Raw genomic sequence first — 13,493 nt, 5'->3', positions numbered from 1 at the left:
TTAGGAAAGGTTATATCAAAGTGTGAACTGAAGTAAGCTGGGTCCCCAAGGACTTATTAAATCTGGGCAGCTGGGGAAACTGGTCGAGGAAGTTTTCCAGCCAGTAGCTGTAATTGGACTTTCGGCCCTAGGTGTAATCCTCCCAGACATATGAACAAACTAGAATTCTTTTCCTTTCTGAGACTTCTCCTGAAGTTCAGCTGGGAGACACATGACTAAAGATTCCCCATTTCTTGACTGTTGGGAGTTCAGTGAGTCTGGATAGCCTGGTGCCATTTCTCTTCTGTGAGGGGCAGACATCTGAGGATGTCCCCTCAGTTCTGAGGGGCCGCTGTCCTCTCATAGCTACGGACGTCTCTGACTGAACAAGGCCCCACGCAGATTGGTTGATCAGCACAGCCCTCTGTGAAAGATGTGGATTAGAGGGGGAAATCTGAGAGGATATAGATCTAAGATGGAACTGAAGGCTACAAAGTGGAGTCTCACACATGCACCCTCAGAACAGCGGACTTGAGGACTGTCAGGCTAATTGCCCATGAAAGCTTGATTGACAGGAGTTGGAAACTGTCTTCCACCAGTGAGTGTCCACAAAGAATCTCTTCCACCTTTGAACCATTGAACTTGCTGTGTAGGTCCTAACTGGGTTTTCCTCTCTCATATTCTGCTCATAAAAGCACCCGGGCGTGAACCTTCAGTGGACTCAGCTGTAGCTCCTGAATCACACTTCCTCTACTCTTCCCAAGGAAGCTCTGTTTCCAGTAATGTAGCTTGCCTTGGTCTGTCTCCTTTCTGTTAACGTTGACAGAAACCTAAGTCCACATCCTAGCAGCTGGGTGACCTTGGGTCAGGTGTATCACCTTGCCCAGCCTCCGTATCCTCTCCTACACACTGTAGTCTCCCTGGCAGAGTTGGTGTTGGGTAGAAGATACTGGAGAGTGCCTGTCACACGGGGCCCTGGCTCGTAGAGGAGGTGGTAGGTTCAGGTGTGTGGCTTGATTGGGTGTTTCAATGATGGGGTAAAAACTGGAGCCCATCTCTTGAACTGGCCATGGCAGCTGCTTTTGGAAAGCAGGCTCTTGGCCAGCAGTCCGTGTGTGTGCAACCAATGCGAGGTAGTATGGGATCTGTCTGTTACACAGTACAGGTGAATTAGAGCTGGTGTCGCTGTGTGACCGGGTTGGCAGTAGGTACCAGTTTCTGTCCCTGCTCTGTAACCCAGAAAGCCTGCTGTTGTAATCCTGCTTGTGCTGTGTAAGTAGAGAATTGGGGGCTGGGCAGCCACAAAGATGTTCACATGGACGTCAGCAAAGGTGTGTTGTCGGGAAAGCCATCAGGACTCCACAGCTGGCGACTGGGAGGTATGGATGTCAGCTCATAGGCTCTTGTCGTTGGATGTTATTTTGAAGTCCTCTGTGCCCTGTACTTGTCTGTGGAGTGTGGAGAAGAGAAGGGAAGCTTGGGAATCCTGTGGTTGCACCCGTATGCCTGCAGTAAACCCAAGAGGAACAGGAACCGGGGATACGTGTTGAGGTGGACTGTTGGAAAGGGTAGGGATTCAGGTTTCTGTTTGGAGGGACTTTGGACTTAGCAACAGGTGATGGGAACCACTGAGGAGTTTTTAGCTCTCATTGATGTGGGCCTCCAAGGTGGAGGGCGACCACAGCCACTGGAGCATTCCTTAAGCTGTTTCTCTCCTGGGCTTCATGTGCAAAAACAAAATGACCAAAGAAAAGTGAGGTTGAGTTAAATACAAATCCATTGCAGATCCTAAATTCCATTTGGAGCTATTTTCCTTAAATACAGAGGTTTTTGTTGTTTTGTTTCACCCTAAAGTATTGTGATGGAGAAGTTTGAGCTTTGCTCACATACCTGAGAATAAAACATTGACCAGTTGTATTCAATGTTGTCATTGGATATGTCACTGGAAGAGCTTTGGCAGGGGGTGGGGTGGAGGGGGTCTCTGATGTGTGTTCTCTACATCTGAGATGAAGGAGCTTCACCACCTCTGTTCAGCTATGCACTTAGACACGGTTTTGAAATTTCCCTAATATCCAGTTCTTTGTAAGGAGTAAGTGTCCTAGAACCTAGCTTTAATGTTTATAAGTAGAAAACCACCTAACTCGGAGATAATCCTTTGTTATATATGTCTCGTAAAAGTGGGTTGTACTGGTGTATGTCACACCTTGTTTTTACACAAACACTACCATCTTCAGTGTAGGAGTGATAGATTAAATTAAATAAAGTAAAATTTTAAGTAGCCTCCTGGGGGGCCTGGGGGGCTCAGTTGATTAAGCATCCAACTCTTTGTCTCAGCTCAACTCTTGGTCTCAGACCCAACTCTTTGGGTCTTGATCTCAGGGTTGTCAGTTCAAGCCTCATGTTGGGCTGTGTGCTAGATATGGAGCCTACTTTAAAAAAATAAAAATTCTCCTGTGACTTAGGTGTGAAAGACCATATAAGCACTAGTAAATACTTTGAATAGTTCCAAAATAATTGACCTAGTAGCATAAATATGTCCATATTGCTGAAGCTTATTAGAGAAGGTAAATTACAAATTAGAACTGATTAATCTTACTCTGAGCTCTATTTTAGCACCAAAAAGATTTTTTTTTAATGAGTAAAGTGTTCATGCACTGAAATGCACAGATCCTAAGTGTAAGATTTGATGAATTTGTTAAGTGTGTATCATATGTAAATATATAATATATATAAATATATATGTAATATATATAAATATGTATATATAAAACTGAGAAACCCAGTAGTCTGTCCAAGATCTAGAACATTTCCATTACTCTAGAAAGTTCCTTCCTGCTCCTCCTGGGGTAGACCCTCATCCCCCATAGTAGATAGCCGCTGCTACACACACCCTGAAAAGTTCTTTGTGAATATTTAGTGATGTTAATCGTTACAACTCTCTCTTAATTCTTAGGGGATCAAAACCTTCAGATGGCAGATAACAGGTAAGCCAAAATGGATTTTGTTTATTGGGGTTTAAGTTTGATGAGCATGAGCCAAGCTACCGGTCAGTGAATATCATTAGAAGCTCTGGTTGAATGGCTCCCCACCCCACCCCCCACCTCCCCCGCGGGTGTGTTTGAGCCCATGAAGAAACTGCTTCACAACATGGGAAGTGTCTCAAATATTGATACTGGAAAACCTTTTATGGGAAGCAGTCATGTTGCTCTGCAGGCCTTAAACCTCCCAGGTGAAGTCATTTCATTAACTTGACACCATCCTTACATTGTATAGCCTCTAGTGGTCAAGTGAAAAAAAGATTTTGTTTGTGGCTTGTTCTGAAGGTTATGTTAGTCTTGTGTAGTGTTTGACATGGTTTGATTTTGGTGAGAAATTCTATCCAGACATCTTTGAAAACCGATATAGCTGTTTTTGTGGAGTTTAATTGTTTGTAGAGACTTTGGTGAGCTTACAGAGCCACAGTGGGCATTGTGTCCTAAAAACTTGGTAAGGTGGCTCTTCTTTGATCCCTTTAGCAGCTGACCAAACTATAGCATGCATGTTAGTTGGCTAGTGGGTTTGGTCTGAGGGTGGGGAGCAGATTTTGGGGGAAAGAAACTATAGAAATGAGAACTAAGAAGCTTTGGTCAGGGTTGAAAATGAGAACTATGGGGTGTGGCGGGGGTGGGGGATGAGGGGTTGTTAAGTAGGGTTTTTTTTTTTTAATGTATATACACTTGTGCATCTAGAGCTCTGTCCAAATATGAAGGCGTTGTGTAGAGGTTTTTTAATATGTTAATGTCCTTGTGTTTTTTGTTTTTGGAACTTCTTGATAGTAATTTATAAAATGTACTTCTTTAGTTTTTCAGATGGTGTTCCTTCAGATGCCTTGGAGGCTGCTAAAAATGCAACTAACACAGGTCAGTTCACTGCCCGTGGGGAAGGTAACAGTTGAAGAGTTTGTGGGCAGAGCAGAGTGTGTTCCATTCTTGAAACATTTATTGCAATAATATAGGTGAAGGGTTACTGTGCTTCAAAGGTTTAGGGAAGTTAGAGTTTAAAAACTCCTATGCTAGGAGCTTCAGGCTTTCCAGAAGTAGGGTGACTAGCATGTCCCCTGGTCCCTGCTGCCACCCGTTACTGGAGCTGGTCAGCCAGTGACCAGTCTTTTACATCTGTGTTCTTTCTTCTTCCCTAAACATTTAGAAGCAAATGCCAGGCTTCATACCATTTTGTCCATGAATTCATAGATGTATTCTTTTATCCTCCATTTTAAAATGTATATATCCATACTTTTTTTCCCCCTTAAACTGTTTGAAGGCAAGTTGTGGGTATCCTGACCCTTTTCTCCTAAAACAGTTTTGTGTAAATTTCCTAAAAACGAGGATGAATGCTCCCAAACACAATGCTGTGACCACAACCAAGAAATGCGGGGGTTGGGCAGCCCTGGTGGCTCAGCAGTTTAGTGCCGCCTTTGGCCTGGGGCCTGATCCCGGAGATCCGGGATCGAGTCTTACATCAGGCTCCCTGCATGGAGCCTGCTTCTCCCTCTGCCTGTGTCTCTGCCTCTCTCTCTCTCCTCTCTGTGTATTCTCATGAATAAATAAATAAAACCTTAAAAAAAGAAAAGAAAAGAAAGGCAGGGGTTGACAGGATGCTGTTAGCCAATATGTAGTCATGTTGCTTTTCCCCTGCTTTTCTCGGTTGTTCCTTTTTAACCATTGCCCACACTCAGGCCCAGGGCCAGCCAAAAGGTCACATCCCGAATTTAGTTCTGTCTCCTTTATTCTAGAACTCCCACCTTTTTATCCTACCCTGCAGTGACACATCTGCAGGCTGTGTGCCCTGCTGTCTTATGGATTGCCCAGGCTTTGGATTCATTAGGTTGTTTCCTCCTCATTAGGTTCAGACTGCCACATGGGTGACCTGATGCAGGGGAAGTGCAAGCCCGGGGATACTGAGATAGAGGACTTGGTGGAGGCACGTGTCTGGCAGCCTTCCCCGTAGTGAGGGTCCCTTTAGTAGGTGGCCTGCCGGTCATCCTGTGACTACACTGTCCTCCACTAGTGGTGATGACGATCCTTGCGGAGTCCGGAATGGCGCTGGTGGTTGCATGAGTGCGTTTCTGTAATTCTGGTGGTCCTGCTGTGTGTTACATCTGTCAGAGATGGGCTTTCCCTCCCTACTCTCCCAGCTCCCACTTTACTGTTACTGTATATTCCTAGGTCATTTCTCCTTCAGTGTTTGCTCGCTTGCCATCAGTATTCTTTTCAGTGTGCAAATTGTCTCAGTTGGCCAATGCAGGTCCCTTCAGGCTGGCTTCTGTGTCCTTTTGTTATGTCCCCATCAGTTTCAAGTACTTTGTAGCTTTGTGATGCTAAGTGATGTTCCATTTTTCCTTGAACTTTTCTTGCTCTGGACCTGGAATCTACCATTTATTTCTCCAAGGGGCCCTGTTCCTTTTAGAGAGAGATTAAAAAATCAGAATACAGACACTGGGTGTCATCGTTTCTATGCCTTCCAGTGGCCAGAGGTAGAGGAGAGATGTGTGTCTGTGTACATGTGTAGTTTTTACATATTACACACATTCATGTTTTATGTACACACATTTATATAGATTAAATACACCGTGCTTCATGTTAGCAGTTGTTAATAATTAAAATGTTAAAATTGATTTGCCTACTTCGTATCCTTTGCTTGCCCACATCACTTCTGTACAAAAGGCAGAGAGAGATTACAGGTGCCTTATGAGTCTGGTGAGGGTGCTAAGTTCGGGTTCCTGGACAGTGTCAGGAGGCAGACATCAGCTCAGCAAACACTGAGACTGTGCTGTGGGCCAGGTGTCTTGCCACTCTCTGGTTAAGTGAAGGACCCTTCCTTTCCCCTCAGTGTCTTGTTTGTTCATTGGGAAACAGCACAAACATGGCACAGGAGGCCAGTGACTTTCATGAGGGGGCAAGTTTGGGCAGAAAGGCTGGATAGGTTAATGTGGAGGCCCAGAGCGCTTGCCCATCTGGCACACTGGGAACCAGTGCGAGTAGGGGGCTTCCTGGGATGTGAGCTGGGCCATGAGTGCGCACTGATTTCCTCCAAGGGACAGTCACCTTGTCCTGTCCTTGCTTCTGGGCACTTCAGGTCTGAGGGAGAGAAGGCCCCTGGACTGAGAAGTGAGGACATCTTGGTTTGGGAGATTAGAGATTTAAACAGCTGAAGCAAGAACTAGAACTGCCCTGGGCCTTCAGTGGATTGCTGACCCGCCTGCTCAGCTGAGTAATGGGGCCAGATGCCTTTAAAATACATTAGAAGAGGTGCCTTGGTGGCTCAGTTGGTTAAGTATCTGACTCTAGATTTTGGCTCAGGTCATGATCTCAGGGTCATGAGATTGAGCCCCGTGTCGAGCTCTTCACTAGGTGGGAAGTCAGCTTGAGGTTCTCTCCCCCCTCAGCTCCTCCCCATCTAAAAAAAATAAATTTTAAGTATTTTTTAAAACATGTTTTTAAGAAACCACTTGCTGCATTTAGAAAATTAAAGTAAATAAAGCTGGGTAGATGTGCACTGATGATTTTCAGCCCTTGTCTGTTCCGTGTTGGGCATATTTTAAATTTTTGGCCTTGTTTTTTACTTCTTAATAGAAAAGCTCACTGATCAGGTGATGCAGAATCCTCAAGTTTTGGCAGCTCTACAGGAACGGCTGGATAATGTCGCCCATACTCCTTCAAGTTACATTGAGACGTAAGTATGCTATTCATGGGATGCAATAGAACTTTAAGAAACGAAGGGGAAAAGACCGATTTCCTGGTTCCTTAGAACAGGAGTAAGTGTCTTTTTTATTGAGCAGACTTTGGGTACTGAGATCCGTGCACTGGGTTCTAAAGAAGAGCCCCTGGGCTCAGTGGGTGGTAGAAGAACAGGCCTGGGGTGGGGGGTGAAGAGACGGCTGTGGGCAGGGCTCAGGGTGGGGTGCTGGCTCCCGGCTGGCTCCCAGGCAACCACTCCCTGCTCTCCGCAGGTGGACGTGGTGATACTGCCTGGGAGTAGGAGAGGTGAGGATGATAATGGTCTCTAGTTTTCTGGCTAGACTCTGGGCGGGTGGGTTGGCGTTTGTGGAATGGAAATGCTTTGGGGAGGGGCAAGGTTTCATGGAATAGAATTAGTTCCATGTTGCACATGCCATATGGTCAGTGCCCGCTGGGAGGACGGTGTGGAGTTACTGTAACTTATTGGAGGACAGCTGGATTTAGGATAGTCGGGCTCAGTTTGCTTAAAATCATTTGTTATTTTTATTCCATTGGAAAGGTAAAGTGAGATAAAAGGTCATTGTAATTGTGTGATTAATTCAGAAAAGAAATATAGGTGTTCTGTTATGTCTGCCATTTCATTCGGCCCCCACTGTGCTTCTACCTTATCCTGCCAGCAGTAGTCCTAGAGACGGGCCTAGTTAAGAATCTTGGTAGAGAACCTTTCCCCTGAGGTAGCTGTGGATAGGGTAGCAGGGGCCCTTTGTGATTTAAGGCTGTGCTGGTGTACTGTCTAAACGGTACTGTGCATAGGAGCAGCGGACACCATGCTGTGTGTTGTTGGAGGAAGGGTTGAGTGCCCAGGCTAGTGCTCGCCCTGCCTTCAGGGCTCAGCCCATATGGATGCTATCCATGGGGGCTGTGGGGGCTGTGATGAGGCCCAGTAATCTGCTCTTTGTTCTACATAGTGACCAAGGGCTTCAGGTTAAACATATAATTTTGATGGGTTAAAAAGGATTTTTTGCTTTTTCTGATTTATAAAAGTAATGCATACAAACTGAAATATTTTTAGAATATAGAAAGTACTGAGGTATCTGGGCAGCTCAGTTGTTAGTTGTCCGACTCTTGATTTTGACTCAGGTCATGATCTCAGGGTTGTGGGATTAAGCCCCTCGTCCGCCTCTCTGCTCATCATGGACTCTGCTTGTGGAGAAGTATAAAAAAGCAAAGAAGCTCAAAATTACCTGGCTCTCGAAGGGAACAGACCCCATTTGTCTGTGTTGTGTCTGAATTTCCCCTTAGTGTGTCAGCATGAACCTCCACTGGGCGCTGAATATTCCTTGAAAACATGATTGTGGATAAGCTGTGCTTGTTCAGTTTGTCGTTATTTCCAGTTTTTCACTTTTACAAATAATGCCTCAGTGGACATCTCAGGCATAAGTATTTGGTTATTTCCTTGGTGTAACTTCTTGAAGTAGAGTTACCGGACCCAAGGAACATTCAGGTTCAGCTTTGCCTTGAAGGTGCATGAGTTGGTTAGAGGGCTTCTTTACCCTTACTCTCATCAAACCTGGGAGATTTTTTTTAATTGCCAACTTGGTGAGGAGCAGACAGTGGTTCTTCTAAATTAACATTCTTTGGACATTTTGTGGGATTGAACCTTCTTTCCATGTTTACCTGTGTTTTTTCTTTTGTGGTTTATCCGCCTGCATCTCCCTGCCACCTTTTGGGATGTTTATCCTTCTAATGATGTGTAGGAGCTCGTTTCTATAATAAGGATGTTAATTCTGTTAGTCTGAAATTATTTTAAGAAAATTGAAAAGCACTCTGCCTTACTTAGTGGACATAAGGATGTTTGACTTTTCCTTTCCTCTCAGTCTGCCTAAAGCTGTGAAGAGAAGGATCAATGCACTGAAACAGCTTCAGGTGAGGTGCGCCCACATAGAAGCCAAGTTCTATGAGGAGGTCCACGACTTGGAGAGGAAGTATGCTGCGCTGTACCAGCCTCTCTTCGACAAGGTGGGAGCTCTCTCATACGTTGCGTGTGCAGGGGCAGAGCTTTCTTCAGGGGAGACCTCCATGCTTACGGAGTGGGGGACCCTTGAATGGTTATCCTTCAAACCCTAAGATTTAGGGTCTGAAGTTATAAAAGCATTGGGTATTCACAGATATTTGCAAATTGAATGAACTTTTGAGTTTCTAACTGAGTTGCTGTAACTCTAAGAAGGTCTCGTTCTTACTTAGAGAAGGGAATTCATCACTGGTGATGTTGAGCCAACAGATGCGGAGTCAGAGTGGCACAGTGAAAATGAAGAGGAAGATAAATTGGCTGTGAGTATTTTTTTTTTTTTTTTTTGAATGAGTGCGTCTTGTGTTGTTTTAGTGCTGTTAGGGGTAAGAAACCTGAACATTTTTTCATCCATGGTATGCCGTCACCAAGAACAGAGAGCTCCTAACTTTAGGTGCTGTTTCACCCTGAGGTTGGTCCTTTAGATTTCCTTACGACTGGAGCACTGAGCAGCTGGCAGCCTGGTGTCAGTCAGTTAATACCATGAACCAGATGTGATTTCCCTTCTCAGTCTAAACAGCTCCATGCTATAGGATAGTGAGATGTGAGATCTGACAAACAGAATTGAAAACATCAGGAGGTGTCTTCCATCAGGACAAAAGCCAGACCCCACAAGGGGAGAGGACACCTCTGTCTCCACTCACTACATGGTCAGGGCCACCCTCCTCTAGGACTAGCAGTGGCGGTGAAGGAGCCACAGTGCACCCAGCCACTTGGGATTGGGAGCTTCTCATCACCTGCTCATAGCCTTCAGCAGATCCTATTCCAGTGTCGCAGAAAGTTCCAGCATGCTGTGGGGTAACTTTGTCTGCCTGATTCTTGTTTGGAAGACAAGCAACTTCTATTTTTATCCTTTCTATGATCCATTGATCTTTCAAATATATTGTAGAACTGGCCTGGTTGAAGCTGTGGCTATAGATGAATCTAGTTGTGAATCATTTCCTTATTGCTCAAGAAAGATCTGCCTCTGTTAATTTGAAAAGCTCCTTATGATCATTTGCGCATAAGAATCCCATGTGATGAAGCATTTGCACTTAAAGTGGTTCCATTTAGTGTTGTGCTTGACCTCCCTGGGCCTGCCCTTTCCCTGGGCCCTGATGTTAGAAATGATCCCTCTGCACATGCTTGTCCAGTCATCTCCCTGATGTTTGCATGGGAGTTTCTGTGCAGACATTTATAGCCATCTCCTTACCAGTGGATGTACATGCCAGTTGGCGTTCCTTGTTGCCAAGGGCACTGGAGTCCTCCAGTCTGGGTGGCTGGTTGTCCCAAGATGAACATCTCATAGAGCTGGCACTTGGCGCCTTTCCCAAGTTTGATGGTATTGTACCATCTTTTAAAATTATATCACAGAATCACATCTGAATGGAATGCTTTGATTGCTTTGTTCCTTAAAGTCACTTTAAAAATGTGACATGCATGGTGGTCTTGGAGATGCAGATGCAAAGAATACAGTTTTTGATAGAAGTGTGTGCAGGACTCTGAAATTTACCCTTTGCATTAAGCGGTTGAATATAAGTTTATTACTTTGTGGTAAGTGTTCTCTCTTTTTTTTTTTTTTTAGGGAGATGTGAAAAATAAAGTAGTCATAGCAGAAAAAGAAGCAGCAACAGCAGAGGAGCCAAACCCCAAAGGAATTCCAGAGTTCTGGTTTACCATCTTTAGAAATGTAGATATGCTAAGTGAATTAGTCCAGGTAAGCAAATTTCCACCTAATAGAGTGATTTCAGTCTTAATTATTTATCTGTTAACCACTTAACACTGTGTTTAGCAGTTGTTCCTGGGGGGTGGAAAGGCACTTGACCAATAGCTCGTATGTGTGGTCTTGATCTCCTGGGGCCAGGGTCTCACTGTTAGAAGCCTCCATGCTACCTGACACTGAAAGTGCTGCTGGGAAGACCTGTACCTCTGAGAGTGAGCCAGACTTGTAGTCTTCCTACCTCCATGAAGGCCTGCTGCCTCCCCCCTAGAGCACTTACCAACAGACTCAGAACCCTTCCTCATCTTCCTGTGAATGAACAAGTGGGAAGATGTGAGGGCAGGAGACCAGGAAATTGGCCAACAGGGTCCATAACTTGCTGACCTAGGTGTTGTTTCTGGTTCTCTCTCCAGAGATGTGAGGACCAGCAGGCTTGGTCGATCTTATATTTAGTGGCATCTAGTGGTAGTGTAAAAGCAGCTGGGCTCCTGCCCATCCTGCCTGGCATTGATGGTTCCCAGTGCTCTGTGCCAGAGAGAAGTGGCACCTTGTTGCACCACCTAGGCCCAGTGGTCCATGCACAGATTTGGGTGACTTCGTAGGAGCTCTTACTTGATGAGGCCAGAATTCCAGCCAGGGCTGCTTCCCAGCATCTGGGATTGTGTCTGATGTCCAGTCAAAGGGGGTAGTGTGTGTTGTTTGGAAAAAGCCTGCTAGAAAATTTTTTTTTTTTTTTCTTTATGATCAGGAGTATGATGAGCCTATCTTGAAGCACCTGCAGGATATTAAAGTGAAGTTTTCAGACCCTGGGCAGCCAATGGTGAGTACTGATTGAGTTCCTTATTGGCATCAGAAAAAGTCAGGGCACTGAGGGTGAGGGGCTTGGAGCCAGGGTTGGGGATACAAACCTGGTCACATACTTGCGGGGGATGGTCCTGAGGAAGATGCTCACCAAGAACTAGAATGTTGTCACGTGGCCTTCCTGGGCCTTGCCCAGTAGCACTGCACAGCCTGACAGCTCGAGGCATGGGCTGCATGTGGCAGGTGCTGGAGTCTGCAGCAGTGGACTCCCTTGCCAAGGTGTCTGCCACTTAGTTGCCACTCCCTGAGCTAGCTTGTTTCCTGTCAAATGGGACAATGTCTTTGTTCTAAGTGTCTTTCAGGTTTGTGAGGATCTAATGTCTGTAAAGCAGGATGGTAGGTATATACTCAAATACGAGCAGCACTTTAATAGGAACCCAAGATGCTAATGAAAGAAGCCCCTATTAAGTTTTACCTAAAATAACCGCAGGTAGACAAACCTGAAAAACGTGTCCTTGCTTTGACTGTCACAAAACAGCTCTTAGTGGCTAGTGAGAGGAGTCTGACTGAAGCCAGCCCTTCCTTTCCTCCGGGGAATGGGGCCTGCCAACCTGAGTGAGCTGGGTCCTCATAGAGGCACCGTTCGTGGCCTCTTAGCCTGGCTGTGGCTGACGGGCTCCATTCTGGTGTGACAGCAGTTCCAGTGGCACTTGACTGACTGCCCTGTGGCTCTCAGGTTCAGGTCCTGGGGACACAGCCTGGGACCTAGGGCCTGGCTCCTCCCTCCCCATTGCAGAGCACTGGCCCCAGCTCAGGAATGAGGGCCAGTGTAGGTGGGATGTCTCTCCCTGCTCCTGCAGGTACTTACTGGAGGCAAGGGGCAGGGGGATACGCTGGTTCTGTCCCTTTCACTTCTCCTGCCTGGCTCACTCTGGGAGGTGACATTCAGCTTTCCCTCTGAGGGTATGGGGTGCTGGGCACCAGCTGAAGTGATGTCAGCTCGAAGGTTGAGGGGAACCCCTTTCCTACTGCACCTGGTTAACCGGGTTATCAGCAGGGCCTTCTTGTTGGTTATCAACAGGAGGCTGGGCCATGGCACCCCCTGGAGGCTACATGGGCCAGCCCTAGCTTGGCTTGTGTTTGGGGGTGGGGTGGTGGTGGAGTGCATGCTCTTTTAAGATTCTGTGTCCGTTTTTTCTCCTAACACTTTTTTCTCACATCTATTAACTATTAATTTATTTTTTCCCTTTCGCTCAGTTCTTTTCTTTTGTTCTTACAGACACTTGTTTGGTGATTTTCTGGGTCTGTTTTCTTTCTCTGTCTGGCATTTTCCTCCATCTCTTACAGTGATTTATAGACAAACAGGAGCCTTAGTGTTGGAAGACCACCAGCCAGTCTTCTTTCTCCCCCTCGTTACCTCCCCCGTTATAAAAGTCATACGCACTTACTGTGAGTGAGGAGGCATAAAGAACAACATACACATCTGTTGTGTAGAAGTAACTCTCAACTGTGGAGTCTGTTTCCCCATAACCTTTGTCCTTTTAAAATTGTTAAGAAATATTTTAGACATTAAAACTAGAACGAGGGGGATCCCTGGGTGGCGCAGCGGTTTGGCGCCTGCCTTTGGCCCAGGGCGCGATCCTGGAGACCCAGGATTGAATCCCACGTCGGGCTCCCGGTGTATGGAGCCTGCTTCTCCCTCTGCCTGTGTCTCTGCCTCTCTCCCTCTCCCTCTGTGACTATCATTAAAAAAAAAAAAAAAAAAAACCTAGAACGAGGATGCCTGGGTGGCTCAGTGGTTGATCGTCTACCTTTGGCTCAGGGTGTGATCCTTGGGGTCCTGGGATCAAGTCCTGCATCAGGCTCCCTGCAGGAAGCCTGCTTCTTCCTCTCTCTATGCCTCTGCCTTTTTGTCTCTGTCTCTCATGGATAAATAAATAAAATCTTAAAAAAAAAAAAAAAAAAAGGAACAAGAGATAAAAAACATCCAGCCTCAGAATGAAGCAGGGCCAGTGTGTTTGCTTCTCCCGTGACCACACCTCTCCTCTTCAGGGTCTCCACACTTACCCTGTAGCAAAGAGGAATTACATCTGTGGACAATGTTGTATAGGCTCTGCTGGGTGGGAAATAGTTATTATTGTCTCTGTGGGCTGTAAAATGATTTATTTAATGTTGCCCACACATGCCGCTGCCACCTCCACCCTATTTTGAATTGTTGCATTATGATCAG

The 13,493-nt window shown here is 45.8% G+C and overlaps 1 protein-coding gene and 1 non-coding gene across 3 annotated transcripts in view; both read left to right on the top strand.

Annotated features, from left to right (window-relative positions):
- The window catches only part of NAP1L4 (nucleosome assembly protein 1 like 4), a 42,938-nt gene that overhangs the window by 15,141 nt on the left and 14,304 nt on the right, over nt 1-13,493 (top strand). For both annotated transcript variants that reach the window (XM_041721880.1, XM_041721881.1), the window contains exons 3-9: nt 2,933-2,963; nt 3,820-3,878; nt 6,591-6,690; nt 8,573-8,714; nt 8,940-9,026; nt 10,328-10,459; nt 11,211-11,282. In XM_041721880.1, coding sequence (XP_041577814.1) covers nt 2,950-2,963; nt 3,820-3,878; nt 6,591-6,690; nt 8,573-8,714; nt 8,940-9,026; nt 10,328-10,459; nt 11,211-11,282 — 606 coding nt within the window. In that variant the 5' untranslated portion in view covers nt 2,933-2,949. The remainder of the gene's footprint in view (nt 1-2,932; nt 2,964-3,819; nt 3,879-6,590; nt 6,691-8,572; nt 8,715-8,939; nt 9,027-10,327; nt 10,460-11,210; nt 11,283-13,493) is intronic.
- On the top strand, nt 11,898-12,020 carry LOC121472421. The gene has a single exon (XR_005982899.1). It is a non-coding gene; the product is annotated as a small nucleolar RNA SNORA54 (small nucleolar RNA).

Source organism: Vulpes lagopus, chromosome 11 (genome assembly GCF_018345385.1).
Source record: "Vulpes lagopus strain Blue_001 chromosome 11, ASM1834538v1, whole genome shotgun sequence".
Lineage (NCBI taxonomy): Eukaryota > Metazoa > Chordata > Mammalia > Carnivora > Canidae > Vulpes > Vulpes lagopus.
This window is presented reverse-complemented; position numbering and strand designations above follow the sequence as displayed.